General features: G+C 35.9%; 2 protein-coding genes across 2 annotated transcripts; both read left to right on the top strand.

Annotated features, from left to right (window-relative positions):
• Nucleotides 1-11,278: 11,278 nt before the first annotated feature.
• On the top strand, nt 11,279-12,115 carry LOTGIDRAFT_98146 (hypothetical protein; the record flags this gene model as incomplete). The annotated part of the gene is made up of 2 exons (XM_009050604.1): nt 11,279-11,356; nt 11,717-12,115. Coding segments are annotated over 2 exons (477 nt in total), but the record flags the coding sequence as incomplete, so codon positions are not given.
• Nucleotides 12,116-14,457: 2,342 nt separating this feature from the next.
• LOTGIDRAFT_112317 (hypothetical protein) lies at nt 14,458-15,867 on the top strand (the record flags this gene model as incomplete). The annotated part of the gene is made up of 3 exons (XM_009050605.1): nt 14,458-14,593; nt 14,858-15,112; nt 15,539-15,867. 3 exons carry the CDS (start codon nt 14,458-14,460, stop codon nt 15,865-15,867), a joined length of 720 nt encoding a protein of 239 aa, XP_009048853.1.
• Nucleotides 15,868-21,143: the final 5,276 nt, after the last annotated feature.

Below are 21,143 nucleotides of genomic sequence, written 5' to 3' on the forward strand. Positions count from 1 at the left end.
CGCAGATTGACTTTTGAACTGATAAATCGAGTATTGTTAATTGTCAAGTATATAAAGTAAGAAAGGAAGTTAGCTCGTCAGTTTAATAATTGTTATCAATGTTTTAAAATGGAGCCCAGAGGTTTGATACTTCTGGGGCTATTGGCTGGCACTTTAGCTGGTAAGCTTATTTTATGATATTCCGGATTTGTTTTTAATGTTTATTTTTAATATAGTTTTAAATTTCATTACTGGTATATTTGATATGCATTTTTAATTTAAAAGTGGTGTAGATCTTATCTTTTTAAGTAGCGATAAACCTTTATTTAAAAGTTAATGTTACTCTCGTTAATATTGATGTTAATGCTAAGACATAAAATTTATTCTAAAAAATACGGTAAAAAAGAGCGATTTCGGGTAAAATAAACTAAAGTTAACCATCTTTCTCGTGGATTTTTGATGGTTCTGTTCAGAGGACTGTGGAAGGAAACATGTGATGAATAATGATATTATGTTTTGATAAAATCTACTCTGGAGAATTCAATCATACATGCAAAATTATATCACTCCAAACTTTGAGAGTTGTCGATAGCACAGTAGCATCTACTACAAGCTGAGCGTTTCAAGTTTCAATATTTGGGAAAGTCCTTAAGACTTCCATTCCACTCTAATTTCTTACTGAATTCAGATACCCAAGCTTTAATCAAGACAGTAACAAAGAATTTCAAACACAGGTGGACAAATGCGCGTGCTTGTTCAGGATTGCATGTTCAGGATTTGAGCGGAAAGCCAAAAGAAGTAGACGCTTAACTCTTTGAAATGTTCCTCACTACACATCGCGTACCACATTGTATATAAAAAAGGCAATTAACGGTAGGATATAAAAATTAAGTTCATAAACATTTGCTAATATTGCTGAAATCCAGAAAAATGGTCTCCCTGTGAATTTTCGTTTTGTCCTGAATAAATGTATATTACAATGAAATAGTAAAGTTTATTGGTCTGTCTTGGTACAAAGAGAAATAAACCAAAGTGAAGTTTGAACTGCGGATGCATATGTTGGCAATGTGTTGAAATAGGCCGGGTCATTTTCATGTCAATTTACAATACTAAAACATTCGTACTAAAACATTTATACTCCAAATCCGAGTTGATGGTATTAAATAACATTTTATTCCAAATCTGTTCACATTTATATTTACCGAACTTGGAACCTTGATAGGACCTGATGCCACTTTTCAATTGACATTTTCAACTCCTTTACGCCAAAGTTCACTGTTTTATTCGCTTGAAGACGTTTCCATTCATTGCTTTGCATATTTCTAAATTATATCACTAACCAATGTTTAGCACTTTGGTCATGAAGAATTGACAATTGGAGAACCGAAATTATCAAGTTCCATTTTTTCTTTGAATGAGAACTGTGAATAAAACTTAAGATGGAGAATTACATGTACTTTGTGGCTAGTTGAAAGAAAGTAAAATGTGTTTATAATAAAACATACTAAATCATATTTATACTTATATCTATAACATCTATATAATATACAGAAAGCATGACATTTACCATCTACTACCAAACAAAGGTCATCCAGTAGAACTATTTCATATTCTGACAATATTTCACTATTACAATGGTACAGACTGGAAAACTAGAACTTAGGTCAAATAGAATGAACAATTAACCTTTGAAAAAATAATTGTAATTGCTCCATGCATCTTCAATTGTACTGATACATGAAGCATGGATATTTTGAAGAAAATACTAAAAGAAACTGCTACTTGTGTCACCTTTTAAATGAAGTATCTGACTTTGGGTCTTTTGTGATTATCTATAATCAACCTGTACGAATAATATAATAAAATGTTTGTGAAATCTCTGATCTGATGTTACGGAAGTTTTAGAATTATACTAAAACTGTGTATTGTGGTACAACTGTTTTTATTGTAAGATGATATATCCGAACCAGGAGACTGAAATGTGATTCAGATTTACCTATGAATATAAAAACATAACTTATTACTCTGTCTAACACAGTTGTCTACAGTTCTGTGGTATTGCGTATTTCTAGAAGAGTCAAAATTGATTTGTTTTGTTTCAACCAAAATCCTTATATCTGATGGACCATTTTCTGGTCCTATATATGAGATATGGTCACCAGACAGAATTATGTCAATAAACCCTAGTGTCAGAACCGAGAGAGGGGTCTTTAATGTAATTCTGTCCCGTAGAGCATATTTTTAAGATCTTTCAACATCTACATATTTGCTTCCTTCTTTTCAGGTCCAGTGAATTATTATGAAGATACTAACGATAAATCTTGTGCTAGAAAGTGTATAGGTAAGACAAACTTTGTGATTTCTGTATCTATGACGATTGTCATGTTGTAATATCGAAACTTTGTTTCAGAAACTTCATACGTTGAAATATTAGTTCGCCCAAACCATTTTAGAGAGTGGATTGATAGATTAAAATTTTTATGAAGACACCTTACTCAATGGTTAACTCAAGCATAATATAGGACTTATTGGCAGTCAATGCATTCTAGCTCCTTTTAGCTTTATACAAGAAGAACTGTGGCTACTGAAACGAGGAACTCATGCCTGGTGTGTGCGATGAAGATTGTTAACTCTGCACCCTATTCGGAGAGGTCACATGTCACATAGCTAAATATGATTATTTGGCACATTACTTTGCAACATTGTATGTACGAATACGAATTATGCACTCAAGTGTCCCTATAAATAACGATGTCAAGTGCCAGATATTATAATTAGGTCACTATTCCGGTCTCTTCATTTTTAACAAGTGGTAGATAAACCATAAATATATCATACTTCCATAAGAATAGAGAAATAGTACAGTGGCTGAAGATTACCAAAACGCGTTACAATATGTGAAGACATCAGATTAAAGGGATTGTAAACGGGTTTTCTAAAATAATTATGTGTGTAAGGGACACTAATAATCTCGATTTGCACCATTCTAATTTTCATCAGACGTCTGTTGTTCTTGTAATTCTACTAAAACTATGTGTTTTATGACGTCACTATATCAAAGGTCCTTATGTATTAATACCAGCTTTTGCAACAGTAACGTCAAAAAACGCTCGCTTTTAATGGAATTGGAAGAGCAACAGACGTCTTACTGGAAATTGCACTGGTGCAAGTCGATGATATCAGTGTCCCGATACACATAAAAGTTCTTACTCTTGCCTCTATGTTCTGCTCGGGATTTCAATATTGAGCTACTTTAAGCCTAACGTAAATACAATACTCCATGCTATCATTTATTCCTAAATATGCGTTTGAAATAATATAAGTAATCTAAAGTATGTCATGTATATAAACAGAGCCGACCTTGACACAATTCTATATTGCTGTCAGAAAAAGTCGGTGAAACTACGAACATGGAAAAAGTGACCCAGAAAATAACATCCTTAATCAGCTGATGTGAAAACATAATTCTACACGGCATTGCCAAGTTTCTTATATCATCTGATGAGAAAAAATAACGACGGTGCCAGGCCATGTAACTTCTTTACATGGTTTGCCACTTGGTTTGTCATAAATGGTTTGTTAAATGACTATCATAAGGGAACGGTTAACGTCATGATTCTTGTATTTAAAGAGAAATTTCAAACTCAGTTTAAGTAAAGAAGGTTCTGTTCGTTAAGATCATTGAGTAAGCAATCGCGAAAATTGCGATTATACCATTGCTTTGGTACTGTCACATGCATGGATGTTGCTTGGTGGAGACTAACTTCTCTGATGTTTGAAGTGATGTTTAATTTGTGTTGAAATCAGCTGAGAGATATATGAATGCTGTTACCTCTTAAAATATCTGATAAAATATCAGATAAAATATACCTCCAATCTGAACTTTTGACTTTCTGCAATCACCTGTTTTCTATAAACAGTAAGCCATTATCCTTGACTCTTTATCTCGTCTTTCCAACCTCTTCACTTAATGCCTTCTAATTTGATAGCAACTTTAATATTTTGTTAGTATTTAAAGTCAAGGTCATTAATGTTTTCTTTGTGATTAAAAGTCTGACAGTGTTTCATCTGGTTGTAGATAATCAGGAATCTAATGTCCCCCCATATTTCTGCCGGTAGACAGAAATTATTGTAAATAAGAGTTGTCTGCTCCAATGAACACCGATCAGTCCTGTAGCTTCAGGGTGGCAAGAGGGATTATGGGGGGTAACAAAAATCTTACAACCCACCAATTCCAATTACCATTGCCCCTCCGGATATATTACTTGCCCCTCCGAACCAACATTAAATCGAACACCGATCTCTCAGTTTGTCGCTTTCTTGCTTCATTAAACTTCGAGAACTACCAAGTGCATTTTAGCGCTTTAAATGACCGGTTTTCAGCTTAATCTGTCACTGTGGCCCTTTTCTACTTCAGTTGCAAATAGGTTAGATATCAAGTGCAATCAAAGCAATTAAAACGTAATAGATAAGCGATATACAATTGATAAAATGAATATACATATACGCTGATACGAAACAACTTTATCTGCATAATCACAATCGATATTATGTTTTCACTGAGGTTAATCAGATATCAGCTGATTGCACGAGTGGTCTGAGTGAGTTGACTCAACCTTGCCACAAACATAAGATAAGTGGTGATTGGTGTCAGCTATTGGTAATTGTAACAATGTCATGTGAAGGAAGTTACAGCCTTGACTAATTTTAACTTGCAAATCATTGCAATTATTGTGCATCAATTATCAAATTGGTTAACTAATTTAAATACCATCATGATATAAAACATATATTAAAGCAGTGGTTCCCAACCTTTCTCAGTGTTCACACCCCTGGAGCAATCACCTGGACACCTGCACACCCAAAAATTTGTTTCATCCACATTTTCAGCATGTGTTGATGTGAGGTGTTCTCTCAATTCAAAATAAATTCTTCTCCCGCGCCAGTTGTCCACATAACAGATGATACTCATCTCATTCCAAAGAATCGTCCAAAAAACTTACTACTAGGTGCGACTGTGTACAAAAAAGGATCAAGAACAACTTTGATCACAAACACAAAGTTTATTTTTTCTAAAACCTTTCAAACAGTCAACTAATTCGTAACCTACGAGACTCATGGCGATACATTTTGGAATCATAAAATTTCTTGGGTCGTTCTCTGTCACAGAATTTTTCAATAATTTGTATATAATACTAAAATATGTCTTCTATCGTGAAAATAATTTCGTTATCAATTATCTCAATGTTAAAATACCTGATAATTTAGAACATGAATTTATCAGTAAGGTATTCTAAAATTTTGCATAATGTTATATTTATCTAGATTGTAAAGTGTTAAAATTTAGAGCAAATAGATAAATTTGAAGTGAACGTTCTCAATTTTTCAGTTTACATCCAAATTTTATCTTTTTACTACATTCCCAGCTATTATCTGGATTCTATTAGTTACTGGTAAGATATGGTTTTCATTCGGGCATCAAAGTCTAATTTTAAATCCCATTTAAAGATACTTTGGTCATCTGCAATTATACATTGAAACGAGGCGAGCGAGGGGCTTAATACTGGACCGCGATCCTTTGTATAATGCATATATTATGATTAAATATTGTTAACAAAAATAAAAAATCTCTTTGAATTCAACGGGAACCGTGTTATAAAAAAGTTTTCTAAAACATGGCTGCCTTTTAAATTGTAAATGATTAAACCGCCATTAAGTCGAAAATATATGCAACTATGTTGATAATTAGGCCTAGGTAGGTAAATTGATATGTAATACAATCGTTGAAATTAGAACGCCTATATAAACACTTGAAATAACACAGGACGTAAAGATCAATAAGGTGATTAACTGAGAGCTTGAACTAAATCTGTGTGTTTTTTTGCTGGAATTTGTTTGTTTCTTTGAAATGTCATGCAGTGGCGATTCCATGAATCATTAGCTGGTAGGGCCCAGTAGAGGCGATGGAATTCTTAAAGAGGGCTCACAGCATTGGGTAGAAATTTGGAACTCCCCTCACCCCCAATCCGCCGAAGAACGACACTGATGCTATGGCAGTAGATACCTGCATAAAATATTAAAGATGTCCACAGATGACAATCCATCCCTCTACCAACTAAGTAGTTATCTCACTGGCTGGGAGTTAAAGAAGAATTTCGAATTAAGCTCTTGGTTTGGAAAAGATTAACGTAGAACCATCGAACATAGATGTTTTTGAAACACTATCAGTAACATACAACAATTAGACAAAATGTTTCAAATACTTGGAAAGAATGCAAATTGAAACAACAATTTTTAATTTAGTAATATTATAAACGGAAACTAAGTGAAGAAGTTTATATCATATGACCAATGCCTGGTTTCCTGTACGCGTCCCTACTGAGTCAAGTATACCTCACAATGTTTTGATGTCACCTCGATCTGTTTCCGTCACCTTGACTTGATACTGATAGATCACTGACCTGATTTCATGTAAATTGATGTAATTCATGTTTTCTGTGCTTTTTGTCGTTATTTGCCCTTGTTTACACTTGTTTCAGTTTTGTTTGCGCTTTTAAGTAGTAATTGGTACGTAATCTGGTTTTAAGTCACTTATGTCGTTGCACTATCCCGGTTCGGTTAACTAATCCGTTTCGCTAATCGTTTAACAGTGACCCGTTTTAAATTCACCAGCAAGAATTACTTTTCACTTTCCCGGTTTGCCGTGACTTGAAAAGTTTAATTACTTAGTTTGTAACTTGGCTTACAGCTCTTTAGAAACGCTTATTGGGACTTGATATGTCCACTTACACTGGGAAATCAACGCATCTCGCATTTGCTTTATTTAAAACTAAATAGAATATTGTATTGCCAAAACCACTTATGTATTGCCAAAATACTATTTTCTCTTCATTGCAGACTCAAATAAGTTTAAATACCAAGTTGGCACGACTTATGAGTTTGACTATGAAGTTTTTACACGGACGGCGATGGCTGGTGCCAGTGAAGATCATGCTGCATTAGAAATCTCAGCTACTGCTCATATTCATGTCATTAATAGTTGTGATTTATCTCTAACGGTAAGGATCTCTTTATACCTGTACAGTTGATCACTGCCATTTAAACTTTAAAATTACAAGAGAGCAGCCAACCTAAATGAACCATCCTATGAATGGTTACCAATATTCATGGTGCCATGCCATGTGGTAAACGTTATACTTTATTCGTAGATCAGCATCGTCATAAGCTATATATAGGACAAAGAGCAGGGACCATCGTTAATAAAACTGAAAAAACACCAAGGTTTTCATTTGACAATATCAGTTCGAATTAGTAAAAAGTTTAAATTTACTTTTTTAGCTCAGTGATGTCCGCATCAAAAGATCCAACCCAGAAGTACCAAGGAATCTGGAGTTTGCTGATGAGAGAGGCGAGTTCCGGAACACACTGGAAGCAAATCCTCTCAGATTCTCCTTCCAGGATGGTGCTATTGACGAGTTGTGTCCTGAATACGGCGAGTCAAAATGGAGTCTGAACATCAAGAGAGGTGTTCTTTCCATGTTCCAGAACACAATGAAAGATCTTAAGAGAGATGAGCGAGTTCATGAGGTAGGTCACAACAATGAAGAGAACGAAATTCGAAACGTACTCAAGAACTCTTAAACCTCTCTCCTGAAATATAATTAGAGTCGATTGTACGAATAGGCACAGAATCCAATAATTATCTATCAAACCAGTTATCCGAACAGGCCCTTAGCTGCAGCTGGGCAAAAAATTTGATTGCCCCTCTGAAAAAATTCTGACCACCGAAAAATTCCATTACTGCAACTAAACACCGTACACCATTGCCATGTGGGATATATTACTTTCCACACCGAACAATCAAGTCTTCCTGTATATCCGACAGAATCAGCTAAACTCCCCGACAAGGTCTACGTCTTGTTAACGCAATTGCTATAACGTCTTCCATAACAAATATATGCAGTCTTCAGAAAAAACGTTCGCAAAATCGCAGAACTTGAGTAACATTGAGCAAAACAGATATTACAATAAGATTATTAGCAATGTGGACACAGTTCCTGTTTCTTATTTTTAGGAAGATGTAACGGGTACCTGTGATACAGACTATATTGTTAGTCAGAAAGGCTGGTATTCTACTAATATTAAAAAATCTAAAAATCTGTTAGGGTGTAGAGATCGTCATGGTTATAAATCAGCTGTTCGTACCGCATCATATAGAGTTCCACATGTAAGTTGCTTTTAAATTATATTTGTTATGACCCTTATCAAGAGAATAAACGTATGGCGTAAAACCCCATTTCATCATTTTTGACCAATGTAATGGTAATGAAAGCCAAAATTGCCCAGATTCCAATAGACAATTACAGAGCAATTTTGTAATAGGTGTCTCTTAACGATCAACATCATTTTTTTAAAACGTGAAAGGATGCAGTTTCCTTAGGAGCTTGCATCTAGGTCGCTTCCACAGAGCCGCCGTATTTTGAGTCCCGACCTCGACAGGTTGTCCCCGATTAAGTCAGTCTCTCCCCTATTTGTACCCCAGTCCTGGGATATAGACTCTCAATATAATTATAATTACTAGCTTGAAACGCCGTTTGCTAAATATTTCAATTCTGTATCCCGAAAAAGGTCTTTACATTTTTATTCTTTATTCCTTATTTCAGTCCATCCAATCATTACCATTAATGAAAAGTGTCCATGACTGTGATCAAGAAATAACAAAGGAGCGTATTTTAAAGAAATCTGCCTGTCATGAAATGCATATATTCAGACCATTTTCTAAAGACAACAATGGTGCTGTCACAGAATCTAATCAAAGACTGGAATTTACAAAAACTACCATCAGCAGACAGAGGCGATTGGGTGAGTAAACATCAGGGGTCGTATTCTCGAAAAATCTCCAACTCTTTATAAAATACTTTAATCTTATTGGATAATTTGAGAATAATTTAAGTGTTTGACACTAAAATCATTTTAATTCAATTTTTCGAGAAAAAGGTACCAGTTGGCGCACATGTATATTTGAAGTACATTTACATCAAAACATGCTTACGAATCAGACTGTTCACGATGCATACTTCAATTATATTAAATCTGTGAAACTACTTTCTAGAAACAAGAAGTTAACACTATGTTCACATAGCAATATTTTGCCTAGTTGCGAGGTATTTGTGTAAGACATAGAAACTTTCCCGAGAAGTGTTCCAGCATTACCTAACTCAACTCCTGATTCTACTTCCATCGGTAGTACCATGTTGTACTAGGATGGGTTATTGGTGGATGTTTATAATATTTTTCAACATTGGCATGAGTCGTACTCTTCGTGAGACATTCAACCGAGCACAGCAATTTGGATTGCAGTGCTGAAGATGAATATTTCGATGGACAGTTAACACTTGTACTTGGATCGGGTATTGTTGTGGATTTTAAAACTAATCGATTGAAATGCAAATTTGGATTATCTTACAGGTACGATTACTGACCGAACCACCATGAAATTTGACCATACCTTTGAACCACGAGGAGAGGCTCAGAGCGTTCGAGATGCAACATCCAAGCTACGTGAGATCTGTGAATCCACTATACTCGATATCCGCCCAGAGGTTCCACGGTTGTTTTCTGATCTGGTTTATATTTTGAAAAATATGGAATCGTCATGGTTACAAACAGTCTATAATGAAGTGAATTCTGGACAACTTTGTTACAATAACCAGGAAAGATTAAGGTATGATATTGTTAAATTTGTGAATCTATTTTCCAAAGATGCAAATTTACAGTACATGTAGTTTGAATCAAAACGGTTTACCCCTGGCATGGAGATCTGTATCGTCAATTATTGAGTTCGTAATACCTTGACATTGTGGATACAGGATCTATGTTTACGGAGATGAAATCTTGAAGTGCTTCACTGTAGTACTTCAATATTTAGATGTTAATAACAAGTTAGGCACTCCGGTTATACATAAGAAAGATATTATACATGAAATTATTGTGGAAATGTTGATCGACCAAACTGAACAAGCAAGACAAGGTATGTAGACATACAACATAAGCTATGAGATAATCTTTCAGGAAGTAGATATTTCTTTATTTTTTGTTCCTAGGAAATTTTTCTTTGATGCTTTACCAATGATAGAAACTAGCGATGCTATAAGATTGATGCGAGAATTAATTCTACAAGATGAAGTCTCAAAGGAACAATCTGAACTCTGGTTGACATCATTAGCTTTTATTACCAACCCTGATAAAGCTATGTTTGCTGAAATAGTCGTAAGTATATTCTATTAACATGATGCTATATACTCAGATCTGAAAAGGACTTTATATTGCCTTTGTTACATCTGCTTATTCGATCTTCTTTCTTGAAAGTTTCTTCACATGTGCATGATATTGGTTGACACGGCTTTAAAATATGTTTTTATTTCAAAATCGTGATCTATGTGTAGAACTATGCAAATTTGTTGCCTTGATTTCATTTCCGTTAATGAATAAAATACAAAAAAGTTCTCATTATATCAAAACAGAGCCCGAAACGTGTTGTTACTCAGATCGCCGAGCTATCTTCAGACAGCTACTTACTGAAGTTGTACTTGTTCTCTTATGCACTTTGAGACGTAAAAGCAAATAACAATTATCTTATTTAACAGCCATTACTCGGACAAAGAAGATCGGAAGTGAGTTTGAAGGCTTTACTCGCTGTCAGTGCCATGATGAACAATTATTGCGAAGAGAATCCAGGATGCCTAGACGATTATGAGATCTCGAGTATTATCTCAGCACTGGAGCTAAATATTGGCTATAACTGTGATTTTTCCGATGAAAAACAAAAGGAAATGGTAAGGATTTTTGAAAAAGGATATGATCAATGTGGCTAAGCTAACATGCAAAATATATAGAAACACGTGTATCTAAGGATGGCTTTGAACTTAAATAGAGTCACTTGCTTGCTCAATTGGCCTGGTACTAAAACAATATGGATGGATAGCTTCATAACGTAACATGTCAAATGGAGTTGCAAAATTCTACATATAACATTGTTAATATCTCTACTGCAGGGGTTTTCAACCTGGGGGTAATAACTTCCAAGGGCGTAGTTTCAGAATGTAATTTCCTTTAGGCGTGGGGTGGGGGAGGTGGTAATGAGGCGCTATGTAGCCTAGCATAAAATATTTTGACAATTGTAGCCCTGCTATACTGTCATGATCATAAGACCAACACGCTTATTATTTTTTAGATACTATTAACACTGAGGGCCATTGGTAATGCAGGACGATCAGAACGACTAGCAACATCTGTCAAGAAATGTTACGAAAGTGGTGATAAACCAATTGATATAAGAATTGCAGCTTTACAGGCATACAGAAGGATGCCTTGTACCGTTGACGTAAGAATTGTTTTTGTTAGCTCATCTGTTCCTCGAAGAAGGGATGTCTAAGAGGACTGGTTGACATGGGAATAGCTCGGTCTTTATAACCCTAGATGTAATCCTTGAAAAATACAGCACTTACTTCTGGGGAACACGCACCTTTCTTATATGCAGTGGCGTTTTAACGGTTTCAAATTTCTTATCATTGAAATCTTAAATTCTTGGTGCTGTTTACCCCAATTGACAGTTCTGTGGCTTTTTTCGGTCATCTAATTTTTTCCTAGAAACATCATTGCTCATAAAAGTCACCACTTACACGACATTATAAATTGTATAAGGATATCACTCAAATTGATTTTGTCTACTTTCCAGCGTCAACCAGTTAAAGAGATCTTTATGAATGAAGAAACTGATTCAGAATTAAGAATCACGGCCTATGTAACTATGATGGAATGTCCAGACGTTAAAACACTGGAGATGGTACGAGAACGACTGGAGACTGAGCATGTGAATCAAGTCGGTTCATTCATCTGGTCTCATTTGACGAACCTAATGGAAACAGCAAGTCCACACAAACAAGCAGTGAGAGAAATTCTAGAAGATGAAGTTCTTAAGAGAAATTTTGACCTGGATAAACGAAAATATTCCAGGAATTATGAGGGTTCCTTCTTCTCTAATAGATATAACGTTGGAGCAATGGTAGAGAGCAACCTGATCTGGTCTCCTAAATCCTTTATACCACGATCAGCTAATTTAAATCTAACAGTAGATCTATTTGGTAAATCGATTAATCTGTTTGAGTTGGGTGGACGTATTGAGGGTATAGAGTATCTATTGGAATCCTACCTTGGACCAGAGGGATTATTCCGACCACCGGGAAAACCAACAGAATATCACAAGTCACGTGGTATCAAGATGGAAAAGTTAGACAGGAGTAAGAAAAAGGTACTTATCTTCGTATATTTATAATGTTTCAGAATTAACTCTAATGCAATACTTTAAGCGAATGGTACATTACTGATGGCCATGGTGGGCCATTTTCGGGGGTTGATTTAAATCTAGATAATGGCTTTTAGAAATACTTAAACTGCACGAAAATCGCAGCATAATTCCTTTAAATATACTTTAAACGAGAAATTTCACGTTCTATTACTATATGTGCCTTTTTGCTTTATATTGCAAAGTCTGAATAAAAAACGAGTCGTCCATTTAATAGATTTAAAACACCCACCCAAATTACCCGTAGCTAGCTCTTGGACTAACATATTGACCTATTTAACAATGCTTTTGTGCACAAGGAAATCTGATTGAAAATAAATATGTTGGTCGGTATCAGACGGGTTGCATTGAAGGTTAAATTGTCTCTTCTATTCCAGTTTGATTCTCTAAAAGAAGAACTACGAGGTTCAATGTATCTAAGATTATTTGGTAATGAATTGAAATATTCCACTTTCAATGGTTTGGAGGACAATAGAGACGCTAGTGGTAAATTCAACATCCTAGATTATCTGATAAAGGTATCCAAAGATCACGATACCTCGTTCACACAAAGCATCATGTTCCTGGACAGCAGTTTGATCATCCCAACTAGTTCTGGTATACCCTTAAATCTAACTGTTAATGGTACAGCTTCTACCATCGTGAAAGCAACCGGAAACGTTGATCTGAGGAAACTGGCTGCTAGACCTAAAAGTCTACATCTTCATGGTAGTTTGTTACCAAGGTAAGAATTGTCAAAGTATTAAACAGTGTCATATCATCTACAAGGGCGAGTTGACATACTTAAACCGAGGATGGACATCAGTTGTTCTGGAAGAAGAATGAAACACCCAACACTGTCATCAAAAGTACATTTCGATATCAGAAGAAATGATTGCCAGTGACTTGTGAGATACCATATAATAAAAAATCTGAACATGTATTAGTTTACGAAGGTCTCGGTCATTAATTTCTTGTTCACTCTATTCTAGTTGGGATACCTGTATAGGATCTTTAGAAAGAATCTTTATTTCGGGATGTTTTTATACCTGTCCCAAGGTTCCTGGGATCGATGCTAGCTCCTAGAAAGATCCTGTCGAGAATCGAAGCTTGGAGATGTATTGTATGAGTTCACGAAGCCTAAGATAGATCTCGGCCTTCAATTTCCTGTTCCTCTCTATTCCAGTGCTGCAGTCGAGGTAACCAGTTCTATGTGTTTGGATGCTTTTGTTACTAAAACTGGTTTAAAGATGACATCAACGTTCCACACTAGTACAGCTTTAACTGGTAGTTTAGATCTATCTCGTGGTCAGATCTTCAGTTTGGAATTAGACACACCAAAACAAAAGATGGAGGTGTTCGACATGAAGTAAGTACATCTATTTCATTTTAAGACAGTAATGGACGGAATTGACAAACAGTTCTTGTCTGCCGGTTTTTGAATGTAGAACTTTTTTGCAATTTGTCGACTAACCATAAACTCTTTTTATATAATATAAGTCATTTTATTTTACTAGATCAAAGTTTTTCATCATCCACGATAAAGTTGAAAAGGAACAGAAAATGATTCGAAAAGATTTCCGGGAGAAAAAAATATGCACAGGAAGCAATTTACTGTCTATTACTGGTCTTGAAGTGTGTGGTGAAGTTTCTTATCCAAACGCCTCCATGAACGCCGATACACCTTACTTCCCCTTCACTGGCCCCGTCACAATGAGTTTATCTTTATCCAAACGTGATATACCTAATGGTTTTAAAATCATTGCCAAAAGAATAACGGTGAGTTACAATATATTAAAGGGAGATATATACATACAAAATTATAACTGAGATGACAAGAATAATCCTGATGTAAACATTAATAATTATTCCACTGCCACAAAAAGACAGTATTCTGTATTGAACTCTTATAGTTAACAGTCAGCCGAGTGTCAGCTCTCACCTGTACCTCACATGTGTACCAGAGGAGTGGTCAACAATATTACAACAATATGGATACCAGGGCAGATTTAATGCTTGAAGCACGATCTCGGTCCTCGATGACCAGCTTGATAAAATGATCCTTTGTTTGTAATTTTTTCCAATTTGACCATACTGGTTGATTTGAAATGTTTTTCTTCTAGAATAAAGAAGCGATGGTAGCCCAGTTAGCTCTGGATACCCCAGGTTCTAAAACAGACAGAGCTCTCTCTTTAGACTTTGTTTTAAATCATAAAGATAAAAAATTGGAAGCAGGGTTCACTTCACCGTGGAAGAAAGCTTCACTAAAGGGTAATCCTTATACTATCTTAAAGTTAATATTTGTTAGTAAACTACTGCAGATATTTATCTGATCATTATCACAAACGCCGTGCAGATCGTTTCAGAATACTCAAAAACTAAAAAAAAGATGGAGGCACCCCATACACTGAAAAATTCCTAACAACCGACCAATTCCATTACTGAAACTAAACATCATTGCCCCTCTGAATATGCAACTTGTACCTATGGATACGGGCCTACTGCTTCAAAATTAACTCGGTATCTTATTGACAGGTGCCCTCCAGAATGACAAGGCTAGAAAAGAAGTTAATCTCATCCTGATTAGTGATAAGGATGAATATGCTTTAAAATCGTTTGTTAATATTGCTGAGAAAGGATCAGAAACGACTTACACTCCAGTCTTAGAGTTTCGTAGACCTGGTGCAGAAGGTATTGCTCTGAAAGGAACGATTATATCTGAAGAAAATGAAGATATTGAAGCTGATTTCAAATTGTCTGGAGCAACTGAGAAAACTGTCAACATTAAAGGTCGGTGGCAAAATCGCAATAATAAAGTTATCCATAACGTAATCAAAGTCACATTGAAGCAAAGACGATGGTGAAAGATTTGCAAATTTGTGCTCTCCTTCCGTCTAAAGATCTTACTCCCATTTGTTCTGTGTGATATTTTCCCCGAACGTAATGGATAGAGGCTACAGTTAATACTTCAAGTTAGATGGTATGATTTAAATTGATGTCAAAGTGCTCTTAAAGCAGCACTGAACTTCACTGTTTTTGTTACATCAGTCGATCATACTTTTGCTCTAAGGGCATGACAGAAACAGTTTGGCTTTAGCACAAAAATAAAATAAATATAACCAGACAGAGGATGCTTTAAGTGATCACAAGCTGGCTTTTATTCCTTAAACATATTCATTATCTATAGCTGAGGTTCGATTTACATTTCTATTGTAGGCAAATATGTAAACAGTAACAAGATGAAAAGTTTATCAGCATCCGTAGCTATTGCCCCTAAAAACGTTTATTCTACAACTGCTTCTATCACAATAGACCAGAAAAAGAAAACCATTACCAAAGTATTACCATCATTTGTTATCAAAACTCCAGAAGGTACTCTTGTCTCATTGACTGGATCAGCAGATTACAGAAAAGCTAAATCCTTAAAAACTGATCTGACCCTAAAAATGGACAGACTTTTGAAACAACCAATTATTATTAAAGGTAACTTAAACAGGGGTTTTTATTTTCTGATTGTTATTCACAGTAAAGCAGAGAAAGTTTGATATCTTCATGAAGGATTTGAGTAATGCTCTCCGAATCTGACATTCTATATGATATGTTGAGCAAAGCTGGGCAACTCTTGCCCTCTCCCATGTTAAGATCAGTGCTCCCACGGTTCCATTTCCGATTCTACTGTCCAACTCTACGCAGTATGTATTGAAAGCAATCTTGCAAGGACAATGGATTATAATATGTCCATTCCAACTGTCAGGAATTTCCAAGTTGTCATGTTTTGCTCTGAAAAACCTTCATTATGATTATGTTAAACAAATTCGAATATTCATCAAACAAATTTTTCGTTACAGCTAGTTTAGCAAAGTCTAACCACACCAAGAAAGGCACTACCGAAGTCAAACTAAAAGGTTCAGGATCTTTAAATTGTCAACTGATCGTAGTTAAAATAGTTAACAGTAATATTATATACAAAAAGAACACCAAAGGCAGGACGCTGTCCACACGATTTGGTATTGACTATCATGAAATGGGTGATAAACAGAAGAATAAAAATAAAAATAAGATAATATTTAGTAGTAAACTGAACGACAGAAGTACCAAATCACTCAACAAATACACTGCCAATGCGTAAGTTAAATTTTGTTTAATTAACTGGGAGGAGGAGGGGGGGGGGGGGGGTGGTAAATGCAGGTTTGGGACACTAACTTGTCAGATAATGTATGTACTCTCCCTGAACTTTTTTCTTTCTGTTTCTTTGCCTCGAATGATCCATGGTAGTTTCATCCAATATCTTTGATCTTCAGCAAAATTCACAATATTAGCAAAGAGTTCTCATGGAGCTTAGATTCCATGAATCCTGTCGAATTTTACTTGTTTACTTATTTATTTTCATTAACTTAATATGAATTTCAGATACTGGGATGTCAAAGAGAATCCAGAATTAAGAATTGTTTCGTCTTATGGCCTTCTAACTAATGACTGGCGATTTTTGCATGTTTATTGAAATAGTATTTGTTTGATGTTTCAGTAATTGGGATGTCAAACAGAATCCAGAATATGATATGGCCATGGTTTTAGATTTGAACCACAATATACGCCACAGTGAGATCAATATGAAGGTCCGACATGGTAAAAATGTTAAAAATAAGAAGGACAAAAGCCAGGAACTATATGTCTCTGGTACAGTTAACCATAAGATAAATATTCCAGCAGCGAAAGTAGATTTCTCAATGAAAGCACTCTATCCACCAAAGGTAATTCGCAGTTTTATTTATAATGCCCATTTGAGTGCTAATAACGGAACCATTCTATTCGTCAAAAGTTGGCATCCTTTATAACAAAACGCAAACACGTGTCGCCGGTAGGAGAGTGGGGTATATTGTTATTACTTGAGTGTACACCGTTGTTGTATGTAGCATATTATAATGACATAATGATAGTTGTCAAGAATCCTAAACTTTAATTCTGGCCTGATATTAATTCTTTCTTTATTCTATTTTCAGAAAGTAGACTATCACATCAAAGGAACCCACGAACAAGACAGAAGATACCTTGATACTACAATGTCTGTGAAATACGCCCCAGGAGAATCAGTCAATGCTTCCTTCAGTTTGAAGAATGAGAGTAAAAGATTTATGAAGTTGGCTGGTATCTTTGCTCTGGATTACCCTGGACGCGAGTTCAAGATAAGTTCCGATGTAACACAAACTCAGAAGGTCGATTATCTTCATTCCTTGAATGTCCAGATGAACAAAGGCGAGCGATCTGAAATCAGCTCAACATACAGACATCCAAGCTCGACTCTTCATGAAATCACCAGTGATATCCAAATTCATGAACAACCTCGTATGAAATTTACTGGAAAAGTGGATCTCAGATTGAAGAAGTTCTCTCTCGCATCGACACTAGATAGAGAGGGTAAACGATACGGTATTGGACTATCATCGGACGTCAATACCCAAAAACCCTCCGGTAAATGGACACTGGATCTCAATTGCCCATACAGAAGAGTACTTGGTTCCCTCGAAGGTGGAAAGAGAAATGACAGATATTATGGTAAATTCGATACTTCATGGGATGCTGAAAAAGACAAAAGTCAAAGAATTACAGCTGATGCGAGTTTCAATTACCAGAAAGCTTGGCAGAATGTGAAACTTGGTGGTAGTGTATATATGACTACTCCATTTAAACCGCTTCAGAAAGTCAACCTCAATTACGATTATACTGAAGATTTGACCAGGTATTTATCTGTCGGCCGCGTCAAATGGGGCGGAAAAGAAATTACGTCCGATGTGAAAATAGCTAAACCAGTGAATAAGAACAACTTTAATGTTTCGGCTAAGGTTAACACACCATTTAAAGGTTACAGAACCCTTATACTTGATGTGGGTCATAAATTCAACCAAATAACAGGAAAGGTGTCAACATCAATTCAACAAAGCTGGGATAGACATTATATTGAAGCCTCGGTTACTGGAAACGCTTTGGTTTCTATGCTAGCTCGTGACATTGATGGTTCGTTTAAACTCCAAACCAGTTTTGATAAAGTCAAGAGTTTCATAATAACTGGGCAACATAAAGACGATTTCCACAAGTTCATCACCAAAACTACTGTAGAATTGAATGACGAGACTTATAAATTCGGTAATGATATGACCATGTCCAAAGTTGGATGGTACATCCAAGGCAATGGCAAGACAACTGTTACCTCACCAAAATGTCGAGTCGTAATCAACTGGAATCACGCGAACACCAAAAATAACCTGAAATCAACTCTGACAACAGAATGGGGATTCAATGGCGACAGACTTCATATTGACTTACACAGTAATCACAAGCTAGGAGTCAGAAGAATTATTAACAGTGGTTTGATCATCGACAGTCCTTGGGCACCTGTTAAAGAAATTGAGGTTACAACGAGTCACGACTTTGGAGATGGTTTTGCCAAAAGAAGCATCTACTTTAAGCAAGAAAAGAGAACAAAAGCATCGTTGAGGTACAATTATGAACGAAAAGAAGAAGGTGTAGATTTCGATTTCTTCACCAGCAATCCTTACCTAGAGGACATCTCTGGCAAATTAAATGCCCGACCTTATGGTGAGACGAAGACTGGACATGTTGAAGTTATTTGGGCTCCCAGGCAGAAGATTATGGTAGATGGCTCACTGACATCAAAATCTAAAGAATATTACGACGGAGAGTTAAGAGTAACGACTCCTTTCAACGGTTTTGAGTCTATGCTCGGTCATTTTGAACATGATAAAAAAGACGGAGTGTGGGTGTCTAAAGCTTATGCTGAATATGATTTCGACAAGAAGGTGGAAGTGGAAACGAACATAGGATTTGAGAAAATCAAGAAATTGAGATTGGTGGTGAACACGCCTTACAAAGAAATGTCGGTGTTTGAAGGAGGTCTGGAATATTCTGGATCGCTTAGCGACTTCTATTCAAAAGCCAATATCAAAATTATACCAGTTATGGAAAATATGGGAATTGAATTAAGTTGGAATAAAGATGACGAAAAGCAATATAATGGTTTATTTAAGATTGTGTCTCCATTGGAAGGTGCTGAACTGTTTGAGGTAACCGGTACATCGGCACCATCTCTCAAAGGCAGAACTTCAACAATAGAAATAGCGTACAGAAATCCAAATAATAAAATCATTTTCGACAATATGTACGATCTGAACACCTGGACCGACTTCAAGATTGGATTTACCTTAGATACGCCGTATTCTGAAATGAGACATATGGAAGCTGATACGATGTTCTTGTACCGTGAAGGAACAGTTCAAGCGGAAGCAAAATTAAAGACCCCTTTCAAAAGATTTGAAGATCTGCAAATGGAAGTAAAACACGCTCACAGTGACACTCGAGCCCAAACTCACGTATTACTCAAATATTCACCTGTTAAAGAATTCAGTGCTGATGGTAAATTTGATTGGGCGAATAAAGTGACTGGAGATGTGACTGTCAAAACGCCATATGAAAATTACAAAACTACGTATTTGAACTTTCACCATAACGGTCCACCAACAAATTTCGTAACCCACGCTGACTTATCCTATGCCAATAAGAAAATCGTGTCTGATTTAACATTCGAAATGCGTGATAATATGAAAGGAAAATTCTCTCTAGTGAGTCCGTTCAAAAACTTTAGGAATATCCACGCTGAATTCAACAGTGAAGGCAAACTGGAGAATTTTAAAGCTAGTGGTACTCTTACGTTTGGCGAAGAACCCCAAATGATCGAAGCTTCATTATCTCATGAAAAACTGAAGAAGATAATGAAAGTTGATTTTGATCTGAAAACCCCATACCTGAAAGATATCAAGCTGTCGGTGAAACATGGTGGTAAGATTGAACGATTCAATACTATAATCACTGGTTCTAGTGGTACTGATTATGTATTAGATACTAAAACTAACTTTAATGGCAAACGTAAACAACTTGATATAGGATACGTGTTCAACAACAAGGGACGTGAGTTTTCACTCCAATTCAGCTGTCAGTCTGCGAAATTCAATGCTGGTTTGAATGGAGTCTACGATAATAAAAATATCAATTTGACTACATCATTTGACCATGAAGGTAATTCTATAACCGGAGCTGTAGATATTAAGACACAATTTGATGGATACAGGAATCTTGGGCTCTCTTTCAACCATGATGGTAACTTGAAGTCATTTGCAAGTAATGCCCAAGTTAAACTGACTAATGACGCAGTGTACACAGGTGCCCTTAAAGCCACTATTCCAGATGCCAAACATGTGGATGTCCTGTTAGAACTGGACATTCCACTCGACGGATCAGTCAAGAAGCATAAACTAGACTACGAACATTCCATAACAGACACACGAGCAGATATTACCACCGAAATCATCTATTTGGACGTCAACCGACTTGCCGGTTCGATCTATACAGAATTTGCTGACAAGAAAGAATTTAGTATCAAATTAGAAAGTCCGTTTGAAAATTATAAAACTATCATTGGATCGGGTTCTTATTCTGAGGAGTTTATGGTTCACAAAGTAGATGGCAAGTTTAAAGTTGGACAGGATGTCGATATGACAGTTACCTCAAGTCTTGATTTAAGCTCAGTACCAATTTTGTTCTCTGTCACAATCTTTACTCCATATAAAAGCTTTGAAAAACTGGAGTTGAAAACCAGTCATCAAGGAGATTTTGATAATTTCGAAGCTTCTGCTACCTTCCAATCACCCAACACCAGTACAATAGCTGCATCAACATTCTTTAAACGAATCGGATTTACTGATATTGAAGGTAAAGCAACATTTACTAGTTCCTTCAAGAATATGGAACA

The sequence above is a fragment of the Lottia gigantea genome, assembly GCF_000327385.1.
Source record: "Lottia gigantea unplaced genomic scaffold LOTGIsca_15, whole genome shotgun sequence".
NCBI lineage: Eukaryota > Metazoa > Mollusca > Gastropoda > Lottiidae > Lottia > Lottia gigantea.